At 42.4% G+C, this 25,736-nt stretch overlaps 1 protein-coding gene across 1 annotated transcript in view; it reads left to right on the forward strand.

Annotated features, from left to right (window-relative positions):
* fras1 (Fraser extracellular matrix complex subunit 1) overlaps nt 1-25,736 on the forward strand; it is a 607,084-nt gene that overhangs the window by 105,286 nt on the left and 476,062 nt on the right. The window contains exon 16 of the mRNA XM_055161976.1: nt 16,252-16,395. Within this exon, the coding sequence (XP_055017951.1) occupies nt 16,252-16,395 (144 nt within the window). The remainder of the gene's footprint in view (nt 1-16,251; nt 16,396-25,736) is intronic.

The raw sequence follows: 25,736 nt of genomic DNA on the forward strand, positions 1-25,736 counted from the left end.
CACTGCCTCATTCATTTTTTTTATTTTTTTTTAAATGTTTACTACTACTTAATGTTTTTTTTTTACATTGTTTACACTTTTGAATGACTTCACATATATGAAGTAGAGCATGGAAACCGAGACCGAAGTCCGGTGGGCTCGGTCGGACTGTTGTCTGTGTTTACGTTCTGATTGCCTTTATTCAGTTGATAAATAAACGATATCCTACATCTAAAAAATATTAATAATAATAATAATTGAGGTTCGGGTGGTGGTGGTGGGGCGAGTTAGACCTGGTTTAGACATTTTTTTAGTCCTGGTTTAGACCTGGTTTAGTCCTGGTTTAGTCCTGGTTTAGTCCTGGTTTAGTCCTGGTTTTCCTGGTTTAGTCCTGTTTAGTGGTTTAGTTTACCTGGTTTAGTCCTGGTTTAGTCCTGGTTTAGTCCTGGTTTAGTCCTGGTTTAGTCCTGGTTTAGACCTGGTTTAGTCCTGGTTTAGACCTGGTTTAGTCCTGGTTTAGTCCTGGTTTAGTCCTGGTTTAGACCTGGTTTAGACCTGGTTTAGTCCTGGTTTAGTCATTTTTTTAGTCCTGGTTTAGTCCTGGTTTAGTCCTGGTTTAGTCCTGGTTTAGTCCTGGTTTAGTCATTTTTTTAGTCCTGGTTTAGACCTGGTTTAGACCTGGTTTAGTCCTGGTTTAGTCCTGGTTTAGACCTGGTTTAGACCTGGTTTAGACCTGGTTTAGTCCTGGTTTAGTCCCTGGTTTAGTTTAGTCCTGGTTTAACCTGGTTTAGTCCTGGTTTAGTCCTGGTTTAGACCTGGTTTAGACCTGGTTTAGACCTGGTTTAGTCCTGGTTTAGTCCTGGTTTAGACCTGGTTTTAGACCTGGTTTTTTTCCTGGTTTAGTCCTGGTTTAGTCCTGGTTTAGACCTGTTAGTCCTGGTTTAGTCCTGGTTTAGACCTGGTTTAGACCTGGTTTAGACCTGGTTTAGTCCTGGTTTAGTCCTGGTTTAGACCTTTTCCTGGTTTAGACCTGGTTTAGTCCTGGTTTAGACCTGGTTTAGTCCTGGTTTAGACCTGGTTTAGTCCTGGTTTAGTCCTGGTTTAGTCCTGGTTTAGTCCTGGTTTAGACCTGGTTTAGACCTGGTTTAGACCTGGTTTATTCCTGGTTTAGTCCTGGTTTAGACCTGGTTTAGTCCTGGTTCTTTGGGTCTTTGTTTCTTCTGTTTGTTTGTCTTATTTTAAAGAAACATTGTTACATTTTGAATATAGAAAATAAGTCTGGGGGAAACGACTCGTCTGAACAATTCTGAAGGATGTTGGACTAAAATTGAAATGCAGCTGTAAATAAATAAAAAGTCTAGACTTGATCCGGGACAAAACCACATTTAAGGCAGGACTACATCAGAACTGGACCAGGACTAAGACTTTGGACTTTAGGTTTGGGCACAAGTTCTTAATGAGATAATCCAGTTTACTTTCTGTTATTAATGAAACTAAGAACTGAGACCAGGACCGAGACCGGGACTGAGACCGAGACTGAGACCGGGACTGAGGCCGGTGCCGAGACCGGGACTGAGACCGGGACTGAGACCGGGACCGAGACCGGGACTGAGACCGGGACTGAGACCGGGACCGAGACCGGGACCAAGGCCAGGACCGAGACCGGGACTGAGGCCAGGACTGAGGCCGGGACTGAGGCCGGGACTGAGACCAGGACTGAGGCCAGGACCGAGACCGAGACCGGGACTGAGACCAGGACCGAGACCGGGACTGAGGCCGGGACTGAGACCGAGACCGAGACCGGGACTGAGACCAGGACTGAGACCGGGACTGAGGCCGGGACTGAGACCGAGACCGGGACCGGGACTGAGACCAGGACTGAGGCCAGGACTGAGGCCAGGACCGAGACCGGGACTGAGGCCAGGACCGAGACCGGGACTGAGGCCAGGACCGAGACCGGGACTGAGGCCAGCACCGAGACCGGGACTGAGGCCAGGACCGAGACCGGGACTGAGGCCAGGACTGAGGCCAGGACCGAGACCAAGACCGAGACCGGAAGTGAGACCTGGACCGAGACCGGGACCAGACCGGGACTGAGGCCAGGACTGAGACCAAGACCGAGACCGGAAGTGAGACCAAGACCGGGACCAGACCGGGACTGAGACCGAGATCGAGATCGAGACCAGGACTGAGACCAGGACTGAGACCGAGATCGAGACCAAGACCGAGACCGGGACGGAGACCAAAGTGAGACCTGGACCGAGACCAGGACCAGACCGGGACTGAGACCAGGACCAGACCGGGACCGAGACCGGGACCGAGACCGGGACTGAGACCAGGACCAGACCGGGACTGAGACCAGGACCAGACCGGGACCGAGACCAGGACCAGACCGGGACCGAGACCAGGACCAGACCGGGACCCGAGACCAGGACCAGACTGGGACTGAGACCAGGACTGAGACCGAGATCGAGACCAGGACCGAGACCGGGACGGAGACCAAAGTGAGACCTGGACCGAGACCAGGACCAGACCGGGACCGAGACCAGGACCAGACCGGGACCAGGACCAGACCGGGACCGAGACCAGGACCAGACCGGGACCAGGACCAGACCGGACCAGACCGGGACCGAGACCAGGACCAGTCTTGGTTATGAGGAAACTTCCACCTTGACTTAAACGTCACTGGAGACGATCGTGTTTCTTATTGAACCATTAAACCAGAATCTAAACCAGATTTTCTCTTCAGTGACTCTGGATCGTGGGGAAGATATTTGTCCTTTTTTTTTTTTTTTTTTTTCCGGTTTTGTCTTCACCTCCGTCTCCTGCTCAGGCTGTAATATCAGAGCGAGTTCTGTTGGAGTTCACCACCTGCTGAAAGACTCTTTACAGAAGTTTGATTTGAAAAAAACTTCGGCGCAAAAAAGGAAACGGAACAAAATGAGACACTCGCCTCTTTTACAGTTTGAAATGAAACGAGGTCGAAGTGTCGCCGCCGAAGAAATGAATTTATCTCATTATTATTTTATCTACAGCAGAGAAACGGAGAGAAAGAAAACGGAGATGTAGAAAATCGGTTTAGTCCTGGTTTAGTCCTGGTTTAGACCTGGTTTAGTCCTGGTTTAGTCCTGGTTCAATCCTAGTTTAGCCCTGGTTTAGTCCTGGTTTAGTCCTTGTTCAGTCCTAGTTTAGTCCTAGTTTAGTCCTGGTTTAGTCCTGGTTTAGTCCTGGTTTAGTCCTGGTTTAATCTTAGTTTAGTCCTGGTTTAGTCCTGGTTTAATCTTAGTTTAGTCCTGGTTTAGTCCTGGTTTAGACCTGGTTTAGTCCTGGTTTAATCTTAGTTTAGTCCTGGTTTAGTCCTGGTTTAGACCTGGTTTAGTCCTGGTTTAATCTTAGTTTAGTCCTGGTTTAGTCCTGGTTTAATCTTAGTTTAGTCCTTGTTCAGTCCTAGTTTAGTCCTAGTTTAGTCCTGGTTTAGTCCTGGTTTAGTCCTGGTTTAATCTTAGTTTAGTCCTGGTTTAGTCCTGGTTTAATCTTAGTTTAGTCCTGGTTTAGTCCTGGTTTAGTCCTGGTTTAGACCTGGTTTAGTCCTGGTTTAATCTTAGTTTAGTTCTGGTTTAGTCTTGGTTTAGACCTGGTTTAGTCCTGGTTTAGACCTGGTTTAGTCCTGGTTTAGACCTGGTTTAGTCCTGGTTTAGTCCTGGTTTAGACCTGGTTTAGACCTGGTTTAGTCCTGGTTTAGTCCTGGTCCTGGTTTAGTCCTGGTTTAGACCTGGTTTAGACCTGGTTTTAGTCCTGGTTTAGTCCTGGTTTAGTCCTGGTTTAGTCCTGGTTTAGACCTGGTTTAGACCTGGTTTAGTCCTGGTTTAGTCCTGGTTTAGTCCTGGTTTAGTCCTGGTTTTAGTCCTGGTTTAGTTCTGGTTTAGTCCTGGTTTAGTCCTGGTTTAGTCCTGGTTTAGACCTGGTTTAGTCCTGGTTTAGTCCTGGTTTAGTCCTGGTTTTAGTCCTGGTTTAGACCTGGTTTAGTCCTGGTTTAGTCCTGGTTTAGTCCTGGTTTAGTCCTGGTTTAGGACCTGGTTTAGACCTGGTTTAGTCCTGGTTTAGTCCTGGTTTAGTCCTGGTTTAGTCCTGGTTTAGACCTGGTTTAGTCCTGGTTTAGTCCTGGTTTAGTCCTGGTTTAGACCTGGTTTAGTCCTGGTTTAGACCTGGTTTAGTCCTGGTTTAGACCTGGTTTAGTCTTAGTTTAGTCCTGGTTTAGTCCTGGTTTAGTCCTGGTTTAGACCTGGTTTAGTCCTGGTTTAGTCCTGGTCCTGGTGTGTGTGTTTTATCGCTCCGTCTCTTCTCATCCACGTCTGTGTTTTCTCTCTCTGTTTCTGTCTTTTGTCTTTCTCTTTCGCCGTCTCTTCTCTCTCTCTTCTTTCTTTCTTTAGTGTCTTATCCTCTCTCTCTTTCTTCTCTTCTCTCTCTCTCCCCCTCTATTCTTTCTTCTCTTCTCTCTCTCTCTCTCTCTTCTTGGTATCTTATCTTCTTTCTCTCCCTCTCCCTTTCTCTCTCTCTTCATATCTTGTCTTCTCTCCCTCTTTCTTTTTCTCTCTCTTCTTTCTTGGTATCTTATCTTTTCTCCGTCTCTTCTCACTCTCTTTCCCTCCTCGCTCTTTCTCTCTTTCTTTTCTCTCTCCCTCTCTTCTTGCTCTCTTCTCTGTGTCTTATCTTCTCTCTCTCTTTCTCTCTTCCTTGTTCGTGTCTTGTCTTCTCTCACTCTCTTTGTCTCTCTGTTCTTTCCCTCTCTTCTCACTCTCTCACCCTCCTTTCTCTCTTTCTCTTTCCGTTCTATCTCCCTCTCTTCTCGCTCTCTTCTTGTTTGACTCTCTTCTTTCTCTCTCTTTCTTTTTTTGTGTTTCTCTCTCAGCCCTTCCAGAATAAATCAGGACAAATGGGCTGAACGCAGGAGAGATTTAAGGGGATGCAGTAGAGAGAGAGAGAGAGAGACAGAGAGAAAGAGAGGGAGATGGAGAGAGGGAGAGAGAGAATAGATAGAGAGGAGGAGGAGGAGGAGGAGGAGTGTGAGTTGTTTCATATCGTGTCGTTTACAGGCAGAGTTTGTCCGAGGAAATGTGAGACACGGAATGCAAAGCTCCAACCTCTTTATCTCCCTGTCACCTCTTATCCTCTTCTCTCTCTCTCTCTTCATCCCTCTCTCTCTCTCTTCATCCCTCTCTCTCTTTCTCTCTCTCTGTGTCTGATCAGCCCTTCAGAAATAAAAAGGCCTGGACCAGAGTCGAGATTTAAGGATGTAAATGTCTGAACAGAGAGAAACAGACAGAGAGACAAAGAGAGAGAGAGAGAGAGAGAGAGAGGAGGCAAAAAAGGAAGAGATAGAGACACAGAGAGAGAGAGAAAGAGAGAGAGAGAGAGAGAGAGATGAACAGATAGAAAGTGTTTATGTTGCTTCATATTGTATAAATGTACAGGCCGATGTCTGTACTGTTGGTGTAAGAACCAAGACCAGTCCAAGACCACAGGGTCCCGAGACCAGGACGAGACCACAGGGTCCCGAGACCAGGACAAGACCAAGACTTTTAAAGGCCAAGACTGTGATGAGACTGAGACATATATTTTAAATTTTTTATAAACTGATCTCAATTTATCACTCATCGAGTGTTAGACCTTGAGACCGAGTCAAGACCGAGTCCAAGCGTCTTCTTTTTTTACGGTCTTGGTTAGGGATGGGCATGATTAGTCGATTAATCGATAATTGATCATTAAGAATTTCATGGATTCCGTTCATTTTAATGGACAAACTGAATGTATGTGTGTGTGTCGTGACCAAACAGGTGTGTACATGTGTCTCTGCATCAGAAGGAGCGAGACACAAACAGTGGGTCAGTCTGTAACGAACCGAAGCACAAATGTGGATTTAACCAGGATTTGTAGAAGAAATTCCACACTTTCCGTTGCGTTGGGACAAGTGTGAGTCCATGTGCACAGTGGATAAAGCAGCACATATGTTTCTGTGTCCAGTGGGAAAAAGTTTTTCCAGGTGAGAGTCGCTCAATGTGGATGACGAGGCCCCGCCCCCCTGCCCCCGTACGCTGTCCTGGTTTTGACAAACACAAATCTGGTCACACTGACCTGTATTCACCTGAGTCATGTCTTTTAATCCAACACAAGTTGAACCACATCAGCGACACAAGAGCTGGAGTTTTATCTTCACTTAGTTTATGTAAATTAGTGATGTGGTTTTAAGTTTTGTTTCTGTGAGATTTGAACAAAACTGAATTAAACACATTATAATGTCAAACAGCTGATGTGGATCTAGAGTCGTTATGTTTATATGTCGTAAAGTTGAATTTATTTATGCAGATTAGTGCAGATAGTAATAATAATGATGATCATTTTAATATAAAAACATTAATGATTAATCGATAATCGATCGTTAATTCTTCCGATGATCGATTAAGAAAATTTAATCAAATGCCCGTCCCTAGTCTTGGCCTCGTCTTGGGCTCGACTGTGTTTGGACTCTGTCTTGTCTCGGTCTCGAGGTCTGACACTCGACGAGTGATAAAATTGAGACAGATTTATATAAACATTGATATACTGTATTTTTCGGAAATCTAAGGCACACTTAAAATCCTTTAATTTTCTCAAAAATCGACAGTGCTCCTTATAAATCCGGTGCATCTTATGTATTAATTCTGGTTGTGTTTACTGACCTCGAACCGCTCAAAAATCTGTCAAAATGTTTTAGTACGACTTTGGTAAACTACGAGGCCGCACCTCTGGATGGATTGTCAGAATATTGCTTTGCTTAATGTTTTTATAATCCAGTGCACCTTATAGTTGGAAAAATATGGCATATGTGCCAAAATAACTGTAAAACACAAATAAATGTAGAAAATGATAAAGATGGTCTTGATTTGGTCTCGATGGGGCGTAGTCTCAGTCTCGTCTCGGACTCAACCTTCAAAAGTCTCGGTCTTGTCTTAGTCTCGCCCCTCAGTGGTCTTGGTCTTGTCCTGGTCTCGGGACCCTGTGGTCTCGGACTGGTCTTGGTCTCAGTTAGTCTCGACTACAACACTATGACATTAAAAGTCCATTTTGAACAATAATGTGAGATCTTTCCTTGTGTTTCCTGTGATTACGTCGTTCTGTGGACTCTGCTGACTCTTTTGTCATGAGAAGTACAAATACCACAAATTCAGATATTGTTTGGTAGGGCTCGGCAAAAATCATATTGTTTAATGTGATGATACAGTATCGATATCGTGGACTGCTGTATCGATACATCATCAAGAGTATTTTTTTTAAATATATTTTACTAAATTATTTTGTTACAGCTACAGTTTTGTTGTTTGTTCAGTTGAAGGAAACTCTTTTTATGCGACACATTTAATATTTTCACTGTTTGGCGATTAAAATGTTCTGGTCCCGGTCTCAGTCCCGGTCTTGTCCCCGGACCAGGATCAGTCCTGGTTCAGTCCGTATGCGGTGCAAAAGTTCGGCATCGCAGTCACGGACGTCACGTAAACGGGAAACGGCAGTTATCCGTTTTTATTCCATTTTTCATTTAAACACAAAATCGAAAACTGAAAAAACAAATCATTATCTGTTTTTTTTTATTTTGGTTATGGAAAAAAATAGTGAAGAAAACTTGTTTTTTCGTTTTCTTATTTTTGGTTTTATATTGAAAAACGAATGAACGAACGACACACGGATTGAGGAGCTTTAATCCTGGAATGTTTTTGTTTACGTCTTGTTTTCTCTTCACTAACATCTTGATTTATTTGAGTTTTATTTGTTCTTTCTGTGCACGTTTGAAACCCTAAACTGTAATTGGAAAGTGAAACATTTGCGTCCCGCTCTGGGTTTCCGTTTAATTTGTCGTTTTGTGGTGTTTTTAGCGTCTCAGTAATAATAAGTCGACCTCTGGATCATTTGTATTCTGGGAGTTTGAACGAGACGAGCTCCTCCATTCATCAAAACACCACTTCACTTTCTCTTTTCACTAAACGTTTCTCTTTTTATCGCCTCCATTATTTGGGTTTGTTCAAGAAAATGTCTCCAGACTCTGTCCTGGTTCAGTCCTGGTTTAGTCCTGGTTTAGTCCTGGTTTAGTCCTGGTTTAGTCCTGGTTTAGTCCTGGTTTAGTCCTGTTTAGTCCTGGTTTAGTCCTGGTTTAGTCCTGTCCTGTTTAGTCCTGTTTAGTCCTGGGTTTAGTCCTGTTTAAATCCTGGTTTAGTCTAGTTTAGTCCTGTTTTAGTCCTGGTTTAGTCCTGGTTTAGTCCTGTTTAAGTCCTGTTGTTTAGTCCTGGTTTAGTCCTGGTTTAGTCCTGGTTTAGTCCTGGTTTAGTCCTGGTTTAGTCGTGGTTTAGTCCTGGTTTAGTCCTGTTTAGTCCTGGTTTAGTCCTGGTTTAGTCCTGGTTTAGTCCTGGTTTAAGTCCTGGTTTTAGTCCTGGTTTCCTTTAGTCCTAGGTGGTTTAGTCCTGGTTTAGTCCTGGTTTAGTTAGTCCTGGTTTAGTCCTGGTTAGTCCTGGTTTAGTCCTGGTTTAGTCCTGGTTTAGTCCTGGTTTTAGTTTCCTGGTTTAGTCCTGTTTAGTTTTAGTCCTGGTTTAGTCCTGGTTTAGTCCTGGTTTAGTCCTGGTTAGTCCTGGTTTAGTCCTGGTTTAGTCCTGGTTTAGTCCTGGTTTAGTTCCTGGTCCTGGTTTAGTCCTGGTTTAGACCTGGTTTAGTCCTGGTTTAGTCTTAGTCCTGGTTTAGTCCTGGTTTAGTCCTGGTTTAGTCCTGGTTTAGTCCTGGTTTAGTCCTGGTTTAGTCCTGGTTTAGTCCTGGTTTAGTCCTGGTTTAGTCCTTGGTTTAGTCCTTGGTTTAGTCCTGGTTTAGTCCTGGTTTAGTCCTGGTTTAGTCCTGGTTTAGTCCTGGTTTAGTCCTGTTTAGTTTAGTCCTGGTTTAGTCCTGTTTAGTCCTGGTTTAGTCCTGGTTTAGTCCTGGTTTAGTCCTGGTTTAGTCCTGTTTAATCCTGTTTAGTCCTGGTTTAGTCCTGGTTTAGTCCTGGTTTAGTCCTGGTTTAGTCCTGGTTTAGTCCTGTCCCGTTACACTTCTGTCCTTCTTCCTGTCGTGTTCGTCTTTCCTTCGTTGCTCGGGGTTTATTTCTTCGTCTCTTTCTCTCTTCACAAACACGTCCTCGGTTTTACTCAGGATTCGTTTCTTTTGGCGCGGCGCCCGTCAGGATCACATCTGCTGATAAACGCCATAAAAACAAATTGCCTGGGTTCTGGGGCCAAGGTAAAGGAGGCAGAATCCTCTTGTTGCACATGATGAGGAGCGAGTGAGTCTAGAAGAGGAAGATTGAGTCCAGGACTGTGGACTCTGTTGTGTTCACACTGTAAACACTCTGGCCTGGTTTAGGTTAAGACCCTCCACACTAGGGATGGGCATGATTAATCGATGAATCCGTAATTGATCATTAAGAATTTCATGGATTACGTTCATTTTAATGGACAAACTGAATGTATGTGTGTGTGTCGTGACCAAACAGGTGTGTACATGTGTCTCTGCATCAGAAGGAGCGAGACACAAACAGTGGGTCAGTCTGTAACGAACCGAAGCACAAATGTGGATTTAACCAGGATTTGTAGAAGAAATTCCACACTTTCCGTTGCGTTGGGACAAGTGTGAGTCCATGTGCACAGTGGATAAAGCAGCACATATGTTTCTGTGTCCAGTGGGAAAAAGTTTTTCCAGGTGAGAGTCGCTCAATGTGGATGACGAGGCCCCGCCCCCCCTCCCCGTACGCTGTCCTGGTTTTGACAAACACAAAATCTGGTCACACTGACCTGTATTCACCTGAGTCATGTCTTTTAATCCAACACAAGTTGAACCACATCAGCGACACAAGAGCTGGAGTTTTATCTTCACTTAGTTTATGTAAATTAGTGATGTGGTTTTAAGTTTTGTTTCTGTGAGATTTGAACAAAACTGAATTAAACACATTATAATGTCAAACAGCTGATGTGGATCTAGAGTCGTTATGTTTATATGTCGTAAAGTTGAATTTATTTATGCAGATTAGTGCAGATAGTAATAATAATGATGATCATTTTAATATAAAACATTAATGATTAATCGATAATCGATCGTTAATTCTTCCGACGATCGATTAAGAACATTTCATCGAATGCCCGTCCCTAGTTCAGACATGTTTTAGTCCTGATTTAGTCCTGGTCTAGTTTTAGTACACTCCTGGATTAGTCCTGGTTTAATCCTGGTTTAATCCTGGTTTAGTCCTGGTTTAGTCCTGGTTTTAGTTTTCCTGGTTTAGTCCTGGTTTAGTCCTGGTTTAGACCTGGTTTAGACCTGGTTTAGTCCTGGTTTAGTCCTGTTTAGTCCTGGTTTAGTCCTGGTTTAGACCTGGTTTAGTCCTGGTTTAGTCCTGGTTTAGACCTGGTTTAGTCCTGTAGTTATCCTGGTTTAGTTTAGACCTGGTTTAGACCTGGTTTAGTCCTGGTTTTAGTCTGTTTTATCCTGGTTTAGTCCTGGTTTAGTCCTGGTTTACACCTGGTTTAGACCTGGTTTAGTCTGGTTTTAGTCCTGGTTTAGACCTGGTTTAGACCTGGTTTAGTCCTGGTTAGTCCTGGTTTAGTCCTGGTTTAATCCTGGTTTAGTCCTGTTTTAATCCTGGTTTAGTCCTGGTTTAGTCCTGTTTTAATCCTGTTTTAGTCCTGGTTTAGTCCTGGTTTAATCCTGGTTTAGTCCTGGTTTAGTCCTGGTTTAGACCTGGTTTAGACCTGGTTTAGTCCTGGTTTAGTCCTGGTTTAGACCTGGTTTAGACCTGGTTTAGTCCTGGTTTAGTCCTGGTTTAGTCCTGGTTTAGTCCTGGTTTAGACCTGGTTTAGACCTGGTTTAGTCCTGGTTTAGTCCTGGTTTAGACCTGGTTTGTCCTAGTTTAGTCCTGGTTTAGTCCTGGTTTAGACCTGGTTTACCTGGTTTAGACCTGGTTTAGTCCTGGTTTAGTCCTGGTTTAGACCTGGTTTAGTCTGGTTTAGTCCTGGTTTAGTCCTGGTTTAGTCCTGGTTTAGTCCTGGTTTAGACCTGGTTTACCTGGTTTAGTCCTGGTTTAGTCCTGGTTTAGTCCTGGTTTAGACCTGGTTTAGACCTGGTTTAGTCCTGGTTTAGTCCTGGTTTAGTCCTGGTTTAGTCCTTTAGTCCTGGTTTTTAGTCTGGTTAGTCTGGTTTAGTAGACCTGGTTTAGTCCTTAGTTAGTCCTGGTTTAGTCCTGGTCCTGGTTTAGTCCTGGTTTAGTCCTTTAGTCCTGGTTTAGTCCTGGTTAGTCCTGGTTTAGTCCTGGTTTAGTCCTGGTTTAGTCCTGGTTTAGTCCTGGTTTAGTCCTGGTTTAGACCTGTTTAGACCTGGTTTACCTGGTTTAGTCCTGGTTTTGACCTGGTTTAGTCCTGGTTTAGTCCTGGTTTAGTCCTGGTTTAGTCCTCTTTCTCACAGGTCCGTGTTTTGATTCAGACTTTTTGTTGGACGTTTCAGAAGAATCCGTTTGATTGACAGCTGCTTTCAGACCCTCCCGTCCTTCATCTTCCTCCTTTTGTGTTGGTTTGTTTTGGAGCCCCCAGCCTCTTCCTCCTCTTCTCCTCTTCCTCTCCTCCTCCTCCTCTTTCTCTCCTCTTCTTCTTCTTCTTCTTCTTCTTCTTCTTCTTCTCTCCGTGTGATGTTCAGTGTGTGTTTTTCTGGCCTCACACTTCTGCATTAAACATCTGCTCTGTGTTTGAGTTTGAGCGACAAACCTGGAAACTTCCACCGACTCAGAGTCTGGATGTGTGAAAGAGTAAGAGTAGTAGTAGTAGTAGTAGTAGTAGTAGTAGTAGTAGTAGTAGTAGTAGTAGGAGTAGTAGTAGTAGTAGTAGTAGTAGTAGTAGTAGTAGTAGTAGTAGTAGTAGTAGTAGTAGTAGTAGTAGTAGTAGTAGTAGTAGTAGTAGTAGTAGTAGTAGTAGGAGTAGGAGTAGTAGTAGTAGTAGTAGTAGTAGTAGTAGTAGTAGAGTAGGTAGTAGTAGTAGTAGTAGTAGAGTAGTAGTAGTAGGAGGAGTAGTAGTAGTAGTAGTAGTAGGTAGTAGTAGTAGAGTAGTAGTAGTAGTAGTAGTAGTAGTAGTAGTAGAGTAGTAGTAGTAGTAGTAGTAGTAGTAGTAGTAGTAGTAGTAGGAGTAAGAGTAGTAGTAGGGAGTAGTAGTAGTAGTAGTAGTAGTAGGAGTAAGAGTAGTAGTAGTAGTAGTAGTAGTAGTAGTAGTAGTAGTAGTAGTAGTAGTAGGTAGTAGTAGGTAGTAGTAGTAGTAGTAGGAGTAAGAGTAGTAGTAGTAGGAGTAGTAGTAGTAGTAGTAGTAGTAGTAGTAGTAGTAGAGTAGTAGAGTAGTAGTAGTAGTAGTAGGAGTAGTAGTAGTAGTAGTAGTAGTAGGTAGTAGGAGTAGTAGTAGTAGTAGTAGTAGTAGGCAGTAGTAGGAGTAGAAGCAATTGTAGTAGCAGTAGTAGTAGCTGTAGTTGTTGTAGTTGTGGCCAATGTAGTAGTAGTAGTAGTACTTGTTGTTGTTGCTGTAATAGTACTAGTAGTAGTAGCAGCAGTAGTTATAGTTGTAGAAATTGTAGTAAGAGTAGTAGTTGTAGTTGTAGTTGTAGTAGTAGTAGTAGTAGTAGTAGTTGTTATTATTGTAGTTGTTGTAGTAGTAGTTGTTGTTGTAGTATCAGTTGTAGTTGTAGTAGCTGTAGTAGTAGTTATAGTAGTTTTAGTAGTAGTTGTTGTTGCTGTAGTGGTTGTAGTAGTAGTAGCAGAAGCAGTAGTTGTAGTAGTTGTTGTTGTTGTAGTAGTAGCAGTACTAGTTGTAGTACCAGTTGAAGTACTAGTTGTAGTGCTAGTTGAAGTACTAGTTGTAGTACTAGTTGAAATAGTCATAGTTGTAGTAAGAGTCGTAGTTGTAGTATTTTGTGGTTATTGTAGTTGTAGTAGTAGTATTTGCAAATTTAAACCTATACACAAAAACAGCTGAAACTGAAAACACTCTGTTCCACCTTGTGATGTCATTGAGTGGTGATACAGGAAGTGCTCCACTGTGTTTCTAAACTCCACTCACCTTCACTAGAATCATCTGGATCCGTTTTTTCAGGCAAACGGAGCCGTTCAATTGAAAACTCCCACTTCATGACATCACGAGGTGCGATTTTGGGTAATATTAGACCTTTAAACGACTTTTAAAACTTAAATCAGTTCCAGTTTGATTGTGTTTTTTTAATGAACGCACGTGAACTTTGGACATTTCCAGATCACATTTCCGTGTTAATGAGGAGAATGTGCATCTGTGTCTCCTGTGTGTGTTTTTCTCGAGGCCAAATCCTGCTCCAGATCCTGCGCCCCGAACACTCGCCGCTCGTCTTTATCTGCGTGACATTTACGATTCTGTTGAAAACGTCTCGTGAGTCGGTGTCGGTCTCACCTCAGAATCACACCGAGAGAAAAAATAAACACGTCGCGTGAAAAGACGGAAATACACGAGCGGTTTTTGGCTCCTGTTCGTGACTGTGAAAATACTCTGTGGGTTACAACTTCAGCTGAGGCAAAAAAAAGTACTGGAGCTGGAGATGTACTTGTAGTAGTAGGAGTAGGAGTAGTAGTAGTAGTAGTAGTAGGAGTAGGGTGTAGTAGGTAGGAGAGTAGTAGTAGGAGGAGTAGGAGTAGTAGTAGTAGTAGTAGGAGGTAGTAGTAGTAGTAGTAGTAGGAGTAGGAGTAGTAGGAGTAGTAGTAGTAGGAGTAGTAGGAGTAGGAGTAGTAGTAGTAGTAGGAGTAGTAGAGTAGTAGTAGGAGTAGTAGTAGGAGTAGTAGTAGTAGGTAGTAGTAGTAGTAGTAGTAGGAGTAGTAGGAGGAGGAGTAGTAGTAGTAGTAGTAGTAGTAGTAGTAGGTAGTAGGAGTAGGAGTAGTAGTAGTAGGAGTAGGAGTAGGAGTAGGAGTAGTAGTAGTAGTAGGTAGTAGGAGTAGTAGGAGTAGTAGTAGGAGTAGGAGTAGTAGGAGGAGTAGTAGTAGTAGTAGTAGTAGGTAGTAGGAGTAGGAGTAGTAGGAGTAGGAGTAGGAGTAGTAGTAGTAGGAGTAGGTAGTAGTAGTAGTAGGAGTAGGAGTAGTAGTAGTAGTAGGAGTAGTAGGAGTAGTAGTAGTAGTAGGAGTAGTAGTAGGAGTAGTAGTAGGAGTAGTAGAGGAGGAGTAGTAGTAGTAGAGTAGTAGTAGTAGGAGTAGTAGGAGTAGGAGTAGTAGTAGTAGGAGGAGGAGGAGTAGAGTAGTAGGAGTAGTAGTAGAGTAGTAGGAGAGTAGTAGTAGTAGGAGTAGTAGGAGTAGGTAGTAGGAGTAGGAGTAGTAGTAGTAGGAGTAGTAGTAGTAGTAGAGGAGGAGTAGTAGTAGTAGTAGTAGGAGTAGTAGTAGGAGTAGGAGTAGGAGGAGGAGTAGTAGGAGGAGTAGTAGTAGTAGTAGTAGTAGTAGGAGTAGGAGTAGTAGGAGTAGTAGTAGTAGGAGTAGTAGGAGTAGTAGTAGTAGTAGGAGTAGGAGTAGGAGTAGTAGGAGTAGGAGTAGGAGTAGAGTAGTAGGTAGTAGTAGTAGTAGTAGGAGTAGTAGTAGTAGGTAGTAGTAGTAGGAGTAGTAGTAAGTAGAGGTAGAGTAGTAGGAGAAGTAGTTGGAGTAGTAGTAGGAGTAAGTAGTTGGAGTAGTAGTAGTAGTAGGAGAGTAGGAGTAGGAGTAAGTAGTAGTAGGAGTAGTAGTAATAGGTAGTAGTAGGAGAAGTAGTTGGAGTAGTAGTAGGAGTAGTAGGAGAGTAGTAGTAGTAGGAGTAGTAGTAGGAGTAGGAGTAGGAGAGTAGTAGGAGGAGTAGTAGTAGGAGAAGTAGTAGGAGTAGTTGTAGTAGTTGTTGTAGTAGCAGTTGTAGTTATACTCAGGGTAGTAGTTGTATTTGTAGTCGTTGTATTTGAAGTAGTCATACTAAGACTTATGTAGTAGTAGTAGTAGTGGTTGTTGTTTTTGTAGTGGGAGTAGTAGTAGTTGAAGTAGTACTTGTTTTTGTTGTTGTAGTAGTTGTAATGCTTGTTGTTGCTGCAGTACTCGTAGTAGTAGCAGCAGCAGTCATAGTTGTAGAAGTTGTTGTAAGAGCAGTAGTGTAGTAGTAGTACTTGTTCTCGTTGCTGCTGTAGTAGTTGTAGTAGCAGCAACAGTCATAGTTGTAGTAGTTGTAGAGGTTGAAGTAAGAGCAGTAGTAGTTGTAGTTCCTGTTGTTCTGTTGTTGTTGTTGTTGCAGTACTACTTGAAGTAGTAGTTGTAGTGCTAGTTGAAGTAGTAGTAGTAGTAGTAGTAGTAGTTGTTGTCATTGTCTTTGTAGTTGTAGTAGTTGTTGTAGTAGCAGTTTTAGTTGTACTAAGGGTAGTAGTTGTATTTGTAGTCGTTGTAGTTGTAGTAGTTGATGTTGCAATAGTTGTAGTACTAGTTGAAGTAGTCGTACTAAGACTTGCTGTAGTTGTAGTAGTAGTAGTAGTAGTTGTTGTTGTTTTGTAGTGGGAGTAGTAGTAGTTGAAGTAGTACTTGTTTTTGCTGTTGTAGTAGTTGTAATGCTCGTTGAAGTACTACTGCTACTACTACTACTACAAAAGTTGTAGTAGTAGTACTTGTTGTTTCTGTACTAGTTGTAGTAGTAGTAGTAGATGTTGCTGTAATAGTTGTAGTACTAGTTGAAGTAGTAGTTATAGTCTTAGTTGAAGTAGGTGTAGTACTAGTTGAAGTAGTCATACTAAGACTTACTGTAGTTGTAGTAGTAGTAGTAGTAGTTGTTGTTTTTGTAAGTAGTAGTAGTAGTTGAGTAGTAGTTGTATAGTAGTTCAATAGTTGTGTACAGAGTAGTAGTTTTAGTTAGTAGTTGTAGTAAGTAGTAGTAGTAGTATAGTTGTAAGTAGTAAGTTGTAGTAGTTGTAAGTTGTAGTAGTTGTAGTAGTAGTTTTGTTACTTAAGTAAAAATACAGATACCAGGGCAAAATGAAGTAAAGTAAAAGTATCACAGAAATAAAAACGTACTATTTAATAATAATTAAAAAAAAAAACAATAATAGAAATACTTTTAGTCCAAATCTAAAATGTAGTGCAGTAGAAAGTACAGATACTTGCTTTCAAATGTAGTGAAGTAAAAGTAAAAAGTATCTAGTACAGATACTTTGAATGTATACTTAAATGCAGTACTTACGTGTGTTGTTGTTTTGCAGAGTGTCACACTTCCTGCTCCGAGTGTCGTGGTCCGTCTGAAGACCAGTGTGTGTCCTGCTCCCGCCTCACCCCCCTCCTCCACCAGGGGCGCTGTGTGTCCCACTGCCAGACCGGATACTACGCACGAGAAAACACCTGCCACGGTAAAAACACCAGGACTGAACCAGGACTAGACCAGGACTAGACCAGGACTAAACCAGGACTAAACCAGGACTAAACCAAGAAAACACCTGCCACGGTAAAAACACCAGGACTGAACCAGGACTAGACCAGGACTAAACCAGGACTAAACCAAGAAAACACCTGCTACGGTAAAAACACCAAACCAGGAACCAGACAGGACTAGACCAACGGTAAACACCAAGATAGACCAGGACGGACTAAAAAACACCTGCACGGTAAAAAACACCAGGACTGACTAACCAGGACTGAACCAGGACTAGACCAGGACTAAACCAGGACTAAACCAGGACTAAACCAAGAAAACACCTGCAGAAAGACCAGGACTGAACCAGGACTAACCAGGACTAAACCAGGACTAAGACCACACCAGCCAACAGGACCACCTAGACCAGGACTAGACCAGGACTAACCAGGACTAAACCAGGACTAAACCAAGAAAACACCTGCTACGGTAAAAACACCAGACCTGAACCAGGACTAGACCAGGACTAGACCAGGACTAGACCAGGACTAAACCAGGACAAACCAAAAAACACCTGCCGGACTAAAACACCAGACTAAACCAGGACTTAAACCAGGACTAAGACCAGGACTAAACCAGGACTACTAAACCAGACTAAACCAAGAAAACACCTAACCAGGCTACGGACTAAAAACACACAAAACTGAACCAGGAGACAGGACTAAACCAGGACTAAACCAGGACCAGGACTAAACCAGGACTAAACCAGGACTAAACCACCAGGAAAACACCTGAACGGTAAAAACCAAGACTGAACCAACTAAACCAGGACTAAACCAGGACTAAAACAGGACTAACTAAAACCAAACTCAGGACTAAACCAGGACTAAACCAACCAGGGAACTAAACCAGGACTAAACCAGGACTAAACCAAGAAAACACCTGCTATGGTAAAAACACAAGAACTGAACCAGGACCAAACCGGGAAGAAAACCGGGAACTAGACCGGGACTGAACCAGGACAAAACCAGAACTAAACCAAAGACTAAACCAGGACTAAACCAGGACTAAACCAAGGACTAAACCAGGACTAAAATAGGACTAAATCAGGACTAGATCAGACCTACACCTCGTGTTGATGAGGAGGAGACGACTTAATCCAAAAATAAAAGTGTGTGTTTATTTCCTGGGGGAGAGTCTTGTGTTCCAGGCCTCAGTGCACAACATCCATAATTCATCTGCATTATTCACATCCACATTAATATTCACACACAAACGAGGGAGACGCTAATTACAGCGTCCTGCCCGAGCCGAGTCGAGTCTACAGCGAGCCGAGAAACAGAAACACCGAAACACCGAGAGAAACACCGAGCCGAGTCTAACACGAGCCGAAACACCGAGCCGAGTCTACCGAGAAACCGAGAAAACACGAGAAACAACGAGAAACACCGAGAAACACCGAGACAGACCGAGAAACACCGAGAAACACCGAGCCGAGTCTACAGACGAGAAACACCGAGGAAACACCGAGAAACAGAAAACACCGAGCCGAGTCTACAGACGCCGAGAAACACCGAGAAACACCGAGAAACACCGAGCCGAGTCTACAGACGCCGAGAAACACCGAGAAACACCGAGAAACACCGAGCCGAGTCTACAGACGCCGAGAAACACCGAGAAACACCGAGAAACACCGAGAAACACCGAGCTCGGATTACACCGGATTACACACACCGAGAACAAACACACAATCCACAGCACAATGGAAGGTCCTGTGGAGTGTCTTGTCTCATCTAGTTTAGCCCTGTTTTAGTCCTGTTTTAGACCTGTTTAAGTCCTGTTTTAGTCCTGTTTTAGTCCTGGTTTTAGTCGCTTTAGTTTTTAGTCCTGCTTTAGTCCTCCTGTTTAGTCCTGGTTTGTCCTTTTAGTCCTTGTTTAGTCCTGTTTTAGTTGTTGTTTTAGTCCTGTCGTTTTAGTCCTGTTTTAGTCCTGCTTTAGTCCTGATTTAGTCTCGTTTTAGTCTTGTTTTAGTCCTGCTTTAGTCTCGTTTTAGTCTTGTTTTAGACCTGCTTTAGACTTGTTTTAGTCCTGTTTTAGTCCTGTTTAGTCCTGTTTTTTGTTTTAGTCTTGTTTAGTCCTGCTTTCTTAGTTTTAGTGTTTTAGTCCTGTTTTGTTTTAGTCCTGCTTTAGTCTCGTTTTAGTCTCGTTTTAGTCTTGTTTTAGTCCTGTTTAGTCTTCTGTTTGTCTCTTTTAGTCTTGTTTTTAGTCTGCTTTTAGTCTTGTTTAGTCTGTTTTAGTCCGTTTTAGTCTTGTTTTAGTCTTGTTTTAGTCCTGCTTTAGTCTCGTTTTAGTCTCTTTAGTCCTTGTTTTAGTCCTTTTAGTCTGGTTTTTTAGTCCTTTGAGTTTTACCTTTAGTCTTGTTTGTTTTAGTCCTGGTCTTTTGTTTTAGTCCTGGCTTTTCTTGTTTTAGTCCTCTTGTTTTAGTCCTTAGCTTGTTTTAGTCCTGCTTTAGACCTGTTTTAGTCAGTCTTTGTTTTAGTCCTGCTTTAGTCTGTTTTAGTCTTGTTTTAGTCCTGGTTTCAGTCTTGTTTTAGTCCTGTTTTAGTCCTGCTTTAGTCTTGTTTTAGTCCTGCTTTAGTCTTGTTTTAGTCCTGCTTTAGTCTCGTTTTAGTCCTGCTTTAGTCCCGTTTCCATAGTGAAGCTGAACCGGATCTAAACGAGGACTAAACCAGGTCTAAAGCAGGACTAAACCAGGACTCAGACTTGACCCGGTGGCCCTTGTTAAACTTCAACTCGTAACGCGTCTTAAGTTGGACCCGTTGAACCTGTCGGAGCCGGAGGAGCCGGAGGAGCCGGAGGAGCCGGAGGGACACGCTCCAGCTTAAATGTGTCCGATGGGAAATGTCACTGAAACATCTTGTGAGTGTGGCCCCCGGGGGCCCGACACAGCGCCGGGGTTTTTGTCCCCTCCGGCGCATCGTAGGAGGAGCCGCGCTGGGATCAGGACGAGGAGACGGGCCTGTGCGGACATGTTTGTAGTTCAATAAGAAAAACAAAGTCTGGGTTTAAAGTCTGGTTAAAATGTAGGTCTGGACTAGAGCCAGAAGAGGACTAAAACAGGACTAAAAGAGGACTAAAACAGGACTAAAACAGGACTAAAACAGGACTAAAGAGGACTAAAACAGGACTAAAACAGGACTAAACCAGGACTAAACCAGGACTAAAACAGGACTAAAACAGGAGGACTAAACAGGACTAAAACCAGGACTAGGAAAACAGGACTAAAACAGGACTAACAGGACTAAACAGGACTAAAACAGGACTAAAACAGGACTAAAACCAGGACTAAAACCAGGACTAAAACAGGACTAAACCAGGACTAAAACCAGGACTAAAACCAGGACTAAAACAGGACTAAAACCAGGACTAAAACAGGACTAAAACAGGACTAAAACAGGACTAAAACAGGACTAAAACCAGGACTAAAACAGGACTAAACAGGACTAAAAAACCAGGACTAAAAGGACTAAAACAGGACTAAAGGACTAAAAACAGGACTAAAGGACTACTAAAAGGACTAAAACAGGACTAAAACAGGACTAAAACCAGGACTAAAACAGGACTAAAACAGGACTAAAACAGGACTAAAACAGGACTAAAACAGGACTAAAACAGGACTAACCAACAGGACTAAAAACAGGACTAAAAAGGACTAAAAGGACTAAAACCAGGACCAGGACTAAAACAGGACTAAAACCAGGACTAAAACAGGACTAAAACCAGGACTAAAAAACAGGACTAAAACAGGACTAAAAAGGACTAAAACAGGACTAAAACAGACTAAACAGGACAGGACTAAAACTGGACTAAAAGGACTAAACTGGACTAAAACAGGACTAAACAGACTAAAACAGGAACTAAACAGGAGGACTAAAACAGGACTAAAACAGGACTAAAACAGGACTAAAAAACTAAAAGGACTAAAGGACTGACAGGACTAAAAACTGGACTAAAAGGACTAAAACAGGACTAAACAGGACTAAAACCAGGACTAAAAACAGGACTAAAGAGGACTAAAACAGGACTAAAACCAGGACTAAAACAGGACTAAAACAGGACTAAAACCAGGACTAAAACAGGACTAAAACAGGACTTAAACAGGACTAAAAGAGGACTAAAACCAGGACTAAAACTGGACTAAAACAGGACTAAAGCAGGACTACAACAGGACTAAAAACAGGACTGAATGAGGACTAAACAAGGACTAAAGCAGGACTAAAACCAGGACTAAAAACAGACTAAATCCAGGACTAAAACAGGACTAAAACAGGACTAGAAGCAGGACTAGAAACAGGACTAAAACCAGGACTAAAACAGGACTAAAGCAGGACTAAAACAGGTCTAAACCAGGACTAAAACAGGTCTTAACCAGGACTAAAGCAGGACTAAAACCAAGACTAAAACTAGACTAAACAAGTACTAAACCAGGACCAAATCAAGACTAAACCACAACAAGACCAAAAACCAGGACTAAAACAGGACTAAAACAGGACTAGAAGCAGGACTAGAAACAGGACTAAAACCAGGACTAAAACTGCACTAAAACAGGACTAAGACAGGACTTAAACGGGACTAAAACGGGACTAAACCAGAACTAAACCAAGACTAAACCTGGACTGAACCAGGACTGAACGAACCAGTCTTGTGCTGTGTCTCTAAATGAGGGATTATGTAAATGTCGGAGTTTAGTCTCTGGTCCGTGTGTGTCTGGTCTGGTCCAGGTGCAGGTCTGGTCAGGTTCGGGTCTGGTCCAGGTGCAGGTCTGGTCCAGGTTCGGGTCTGGTCTGGTTTGAGATGCAGAATACGCGCTCCTCAGAGAGATTTCAGATCTTTGTCGTGTCTGAGTTTGTTTCCTCGGGTCACACAAACTCATCCATCAACACAAATAATTAAAGATGTCATCGTTTACGCCCAATCAAAACACACCGAGGTTTTAATCACAGACGATCAGACCCGACACCAAAACACACGCCCAAAACAACACCGAAAACACCCGAGGCTGCACCTGATCAAAAACACTCTGCTCTGGAGTTAGTGCGGTTTTATTTACCTTGATTTATTATTATTACTTTATTCTCTATATTTATTATTACTTTACTATTACTTTGTTTTATTTATGGGACTTCTGACTTTAAAATCTATCATTCCTAATGTGGAGGAGGTTAAGTCACTCACCAAATATTTCACCAAACTGTTCCAGAACATGTTACACCCGCAAGCGGCAATGACGGGCCTTTAACCCGGTTAAAGGTTGTATGGAGGATTTTTTTTTTGTTTCAAGTTGTCAGTGATAGATTATAGAGATGCAGTCGCCTTGTAATTATGATGACCAAAAAAAAGAGAATAAAAATTCATCAACTCTGGACGTGGTGGGGCTAAACATTTGCCAATAGATAACGACACTGCCTCGTTATCTGTGAGCTGACAGGCTGTCAATCAATCTCACTACGTTTCTAGTGTAACTGACTTGCCTGCGCCGCCGGTACGTGGTTTACGTACGACTGTCACACAGTCCACAGACGCAAGACGCACAGACAGACGCTGTTTACTCCACCAACGCAACAGTTCTTAGCGGCTTTTTTGACCTATATCTTCCTCGCAGTTCGCACAAAGTTTGTTGCAATGGCGACAAGAATCCAGGAGCAGTTCGCCGCAAAAAGAAAGTCCGTTTTTGAGGTCGCTGAAAGAAGAAGACAAGGGGAAAAGCAGCGAAGCCAAACTAAGGTGATTCTTGGAGATTCATTCCAGCGATGGCGCGACTGAAGCAGACGAAGGGTCTAAAGACTGAAGCACTGGTCCACAAATTACTCCTGGACAGGAAACTTCTGCTTATTATGAAAACGTACTTTATTTCCAAGAGTTAGACAAACGTTTTTCAGGACACGAAAGCGATATCCTATGTCTGAAAACGTAATTTTCAAGGCAAAGAAAGAGTCCGCTTGCTGCTGCGTGTTGTAGTTAGTTCATTCGCACTGAATCTCCGCGCAACCTTCTCTGCTCCCCTTTCCTGCTCCTGTCCCCGCTGCCCGATCCACTCTTCCCCCTGCTCCTCACTTCTCCGGGCACGGAATCTCCGCGCACCGCTCCCCTCTCCTCTCCTCTCCTCTCCCTGCTCCCTGCTCCTCACTTCTCGTCCGCGAACGAAATGTCCGCACACCCCCTCCCCCGCTCCTCACTTCTCCGTCTTGTCTAACCAACACTGTAGTTAGTTGTTTACAAGTCATGTGCACCGGCTGTAAACAAACCTGTTTCTGGCGTAAGGAGGAGGAGGGAGGAGGCGTTTCTACGTAGGAGCTGTAGGGGAGGGGGGGTGGTTTCACGCATGCGCAACATTTGAAAAAGGACAAACAGTCGCTGGATTTCTCCGTTCCTTGGAAAATCCTCTATACAACCTTTAAGTTTAGAATACTTTTAGTCGCTTTATTCGTAGCCGTAGGTAAATTTCTTTTGCAGATTGAACAGGCTGGTCTCACTTTTCACATTTCCTTCATCCACACTTTATACAATAAACATAAAAACACAGTTATAATAAAGTGTTACAGAGCTCCAGAGTGGAATGGTTTTGTTCAATCAATAATGAATTCACTTGGCTAAAAATCCATCCATTAATTTTTTTTTGTTCTTCGATTATCCGGGGAAAACAGTCTAAACGGAGACTCCCAGACTTCCCTCACTCCGGACACTTCCTCCAGATCCTACTGGGGGACCCTGAGGTGTTCCTGGGTCAGTCCAAAGACACAGGTGCACTCACTCACACTAGGACTTTAGAACTGTGTCCAAGTACGGATCGGCCCTGAAGTGACATTCGTTTGTCCAGTGTGAGCATCATCGAACCGTACTCAGGTGCAGCATGGGTGGGAGTTTGGCCTGATTGGAGGAGGTGGACCAAAGCGACACAAAGCTCATGTACACACACGACTTTACTATACGAGCCCTGTCAGGTGCTGAAGTCACTCACACGAGGAAAACGGTGAATAATAATCTGCTCCAAAACACACGGCAAACCTGCTCTCACCTTCAGTTTGGACAGTGACATTAGTTTTGCTGCGTCTCGTCTCAGGCTCTCCTCACTGCTCTGCTCTTTTTTTATCTCCATAAACTCTCGGAGGAGCGGATCATAAAAGAACACACATCAGCCTCACTGTTTAACACAGGAGAGTCAAACTCATTTTGTTCCGGGGGTCGTTTCCAACCGACTCTGATCCCAAAGTGTCCGGATCAGAAAACTCATGTCATATAAACCCCAAAAATAACAATAAGTTCAAATATTTGTGCAGAGAAACACAAATCTATTACAGAAATCTTTTTTAATTGATGAACTCTTTCTTTTACAAAATATTATAATATTATGAACAACCTGAAACTTTAAGAAAAATACAATTTCAACACAAAGTTTTAACATGAACTTGTTTGTAAACAGGAATAAGTAAATTTTTGTTGTAAAATCCTGCACTCGGCTCCACTTTTCTCATGTTGGACATTTTTCTGATGAGGGTGTCACGGTCAACAGTCAAAACGATCGTCCTTTAAGAGCGTTTGGAAAGAGACAAGTCTTCATTTGTGCTGCTCTGGTGGGAGGGGCCACGTACAGAGACGCTGGAGACGCTGCTGTGATAAACACCACACAAAATTAACAAGATTTTAATAGAAAATATCATTCAAATATTTTAGTAGAAAATCACCCGAGGGCCACATTAAAGGTCTTGGAGGGCCGGATCTGGCCCCCGGGCCGTATGTTTGACACCTGTGATTTAACAGATATTTCTGCCGCTGGACTTTTTTTCCTTTGCTAAACAAAAGTGCCGTGTGATGACGTCATCGGGCCGTGGTTCTGTTCTGCAGGTGTGAGTGCAGAACATAGAACCTGCACAGTCACGTCTGAGCACAGCACGGTTCTAAAGTCCAAGTGTGAGTCGCCCTTAGTCCCTCCAGTGTGTCCTGTAAATATTAAATATATATAAAAAAACACTTTCAAAGACGGGGTTCACAAGTCGATAGATAAATAGATGACAATTTATTCATTAGTGCAACAGCAGCTGGAACAAAGCTCCTTTTAAAATGATTTGTTTTTGATCCTGTTGTTTGTTCGTGTGCACAAACCTGAAACATGCTCCACAAATGAAATGAAATAGAATCTGTAGATGTTTGTAGAATCTCTCAGTCGTCCAGGTACGATCCATTTGATTGTAGATTTCAATTTGTCAAGGGGACAAAAGTTTATTTTGGTCAAACCCTTTTCTCAGCTCATCCAAGCTGCTGCTTCAGTTGTGGTCAGACTCTGGTGGACTCTGTCTGGTGTCGGTCTGAAGGGACCAGAGTCTGACCAGAACTAAAGAAGCAGCAGTTTGGATGAGCTGAGAAAAGTATTCGACCAAAATAAACTTTTGTCCTCTTGACAAATTGAATTTCTTCTTTTGCCGTACAATTTGTAGACGTACATTAAAGCCAGTTGGACATTGAATGATTAAATACGTTACATTTTTTATGCTTCTAATGAAAACATTTAAATTATGACATTAATAATCATGATGAATCACATTTCACTGGTGTGATTTATTAGATTGTTTCATTGTTTGACAGCACCAGAAGTGATTAAACTGCTGATTAAAATGTGTGTTATGTAACTGTAAAACTTTCCTTAGTTTCATATTTTTCTCTCTACATCCATAAAAGACTTTGACTTGATTTGTTTTATTATTTTGAGGAGGACCTTGTTCTGTTTGTTTCCTTTTGGCTGTAATATTCCGCAGTGTACATAAACTACATAGACCATGATCCTTTGCTCCATTTCAGTGCAGACGACAAGAAGAAACAACAGCTCTAACACTTTTAACTCTTAGTTCTTTGGATTAAGTCGGGGGTTTTGAAATGACACCATTGTGCTGACATACATTTTTGTTTTGTTTTGTGCAGATGTCACAGAGAAAAACAATTAGTAGTAATATAATGTGACAATTATTTTATTCCCCCAACTCCCAATACAATCTCCACTGTAAAAATAAAAAAATAAAAATAACTATATAGAAAAATAAATAAATAAATAATAATATTCCCCCAACTCCCTTTCCCATTACCCTCCTCCACTGTAATATACAATCTCCACTGTAAAAAAAAAAAAAAAAAAAAAAACTATATAAAAATAAATAATAAATAACTATATAAAAAAATATAAAAATAACTAAATAAATAAAAATAAAATAATAAATGAAATAATAAAATAATAATAATAATAATAGTAATAATAATAATACAGTAAATAAAGTAATAAGTAAATTGACT

Source organism: Boleophthalmus pectinirostris, unplaced genomic scaffold, assembly GCF_026225935.1.
Source record: "Boleophthalmus pectinirostris isolate CB_2022bp ecotype Guang Dong unplaced genomic scaffold, ASM2622593v1 HiC_scaffold_4, whole genome shotgun sequence".
Lineage (NCBI taxonomy): Eukaryota > Metazoa > Chordata > Actinopteri > Gobiiformes > Gobiidae > Boleophthalmus > Boleophthalmus pectinirostris.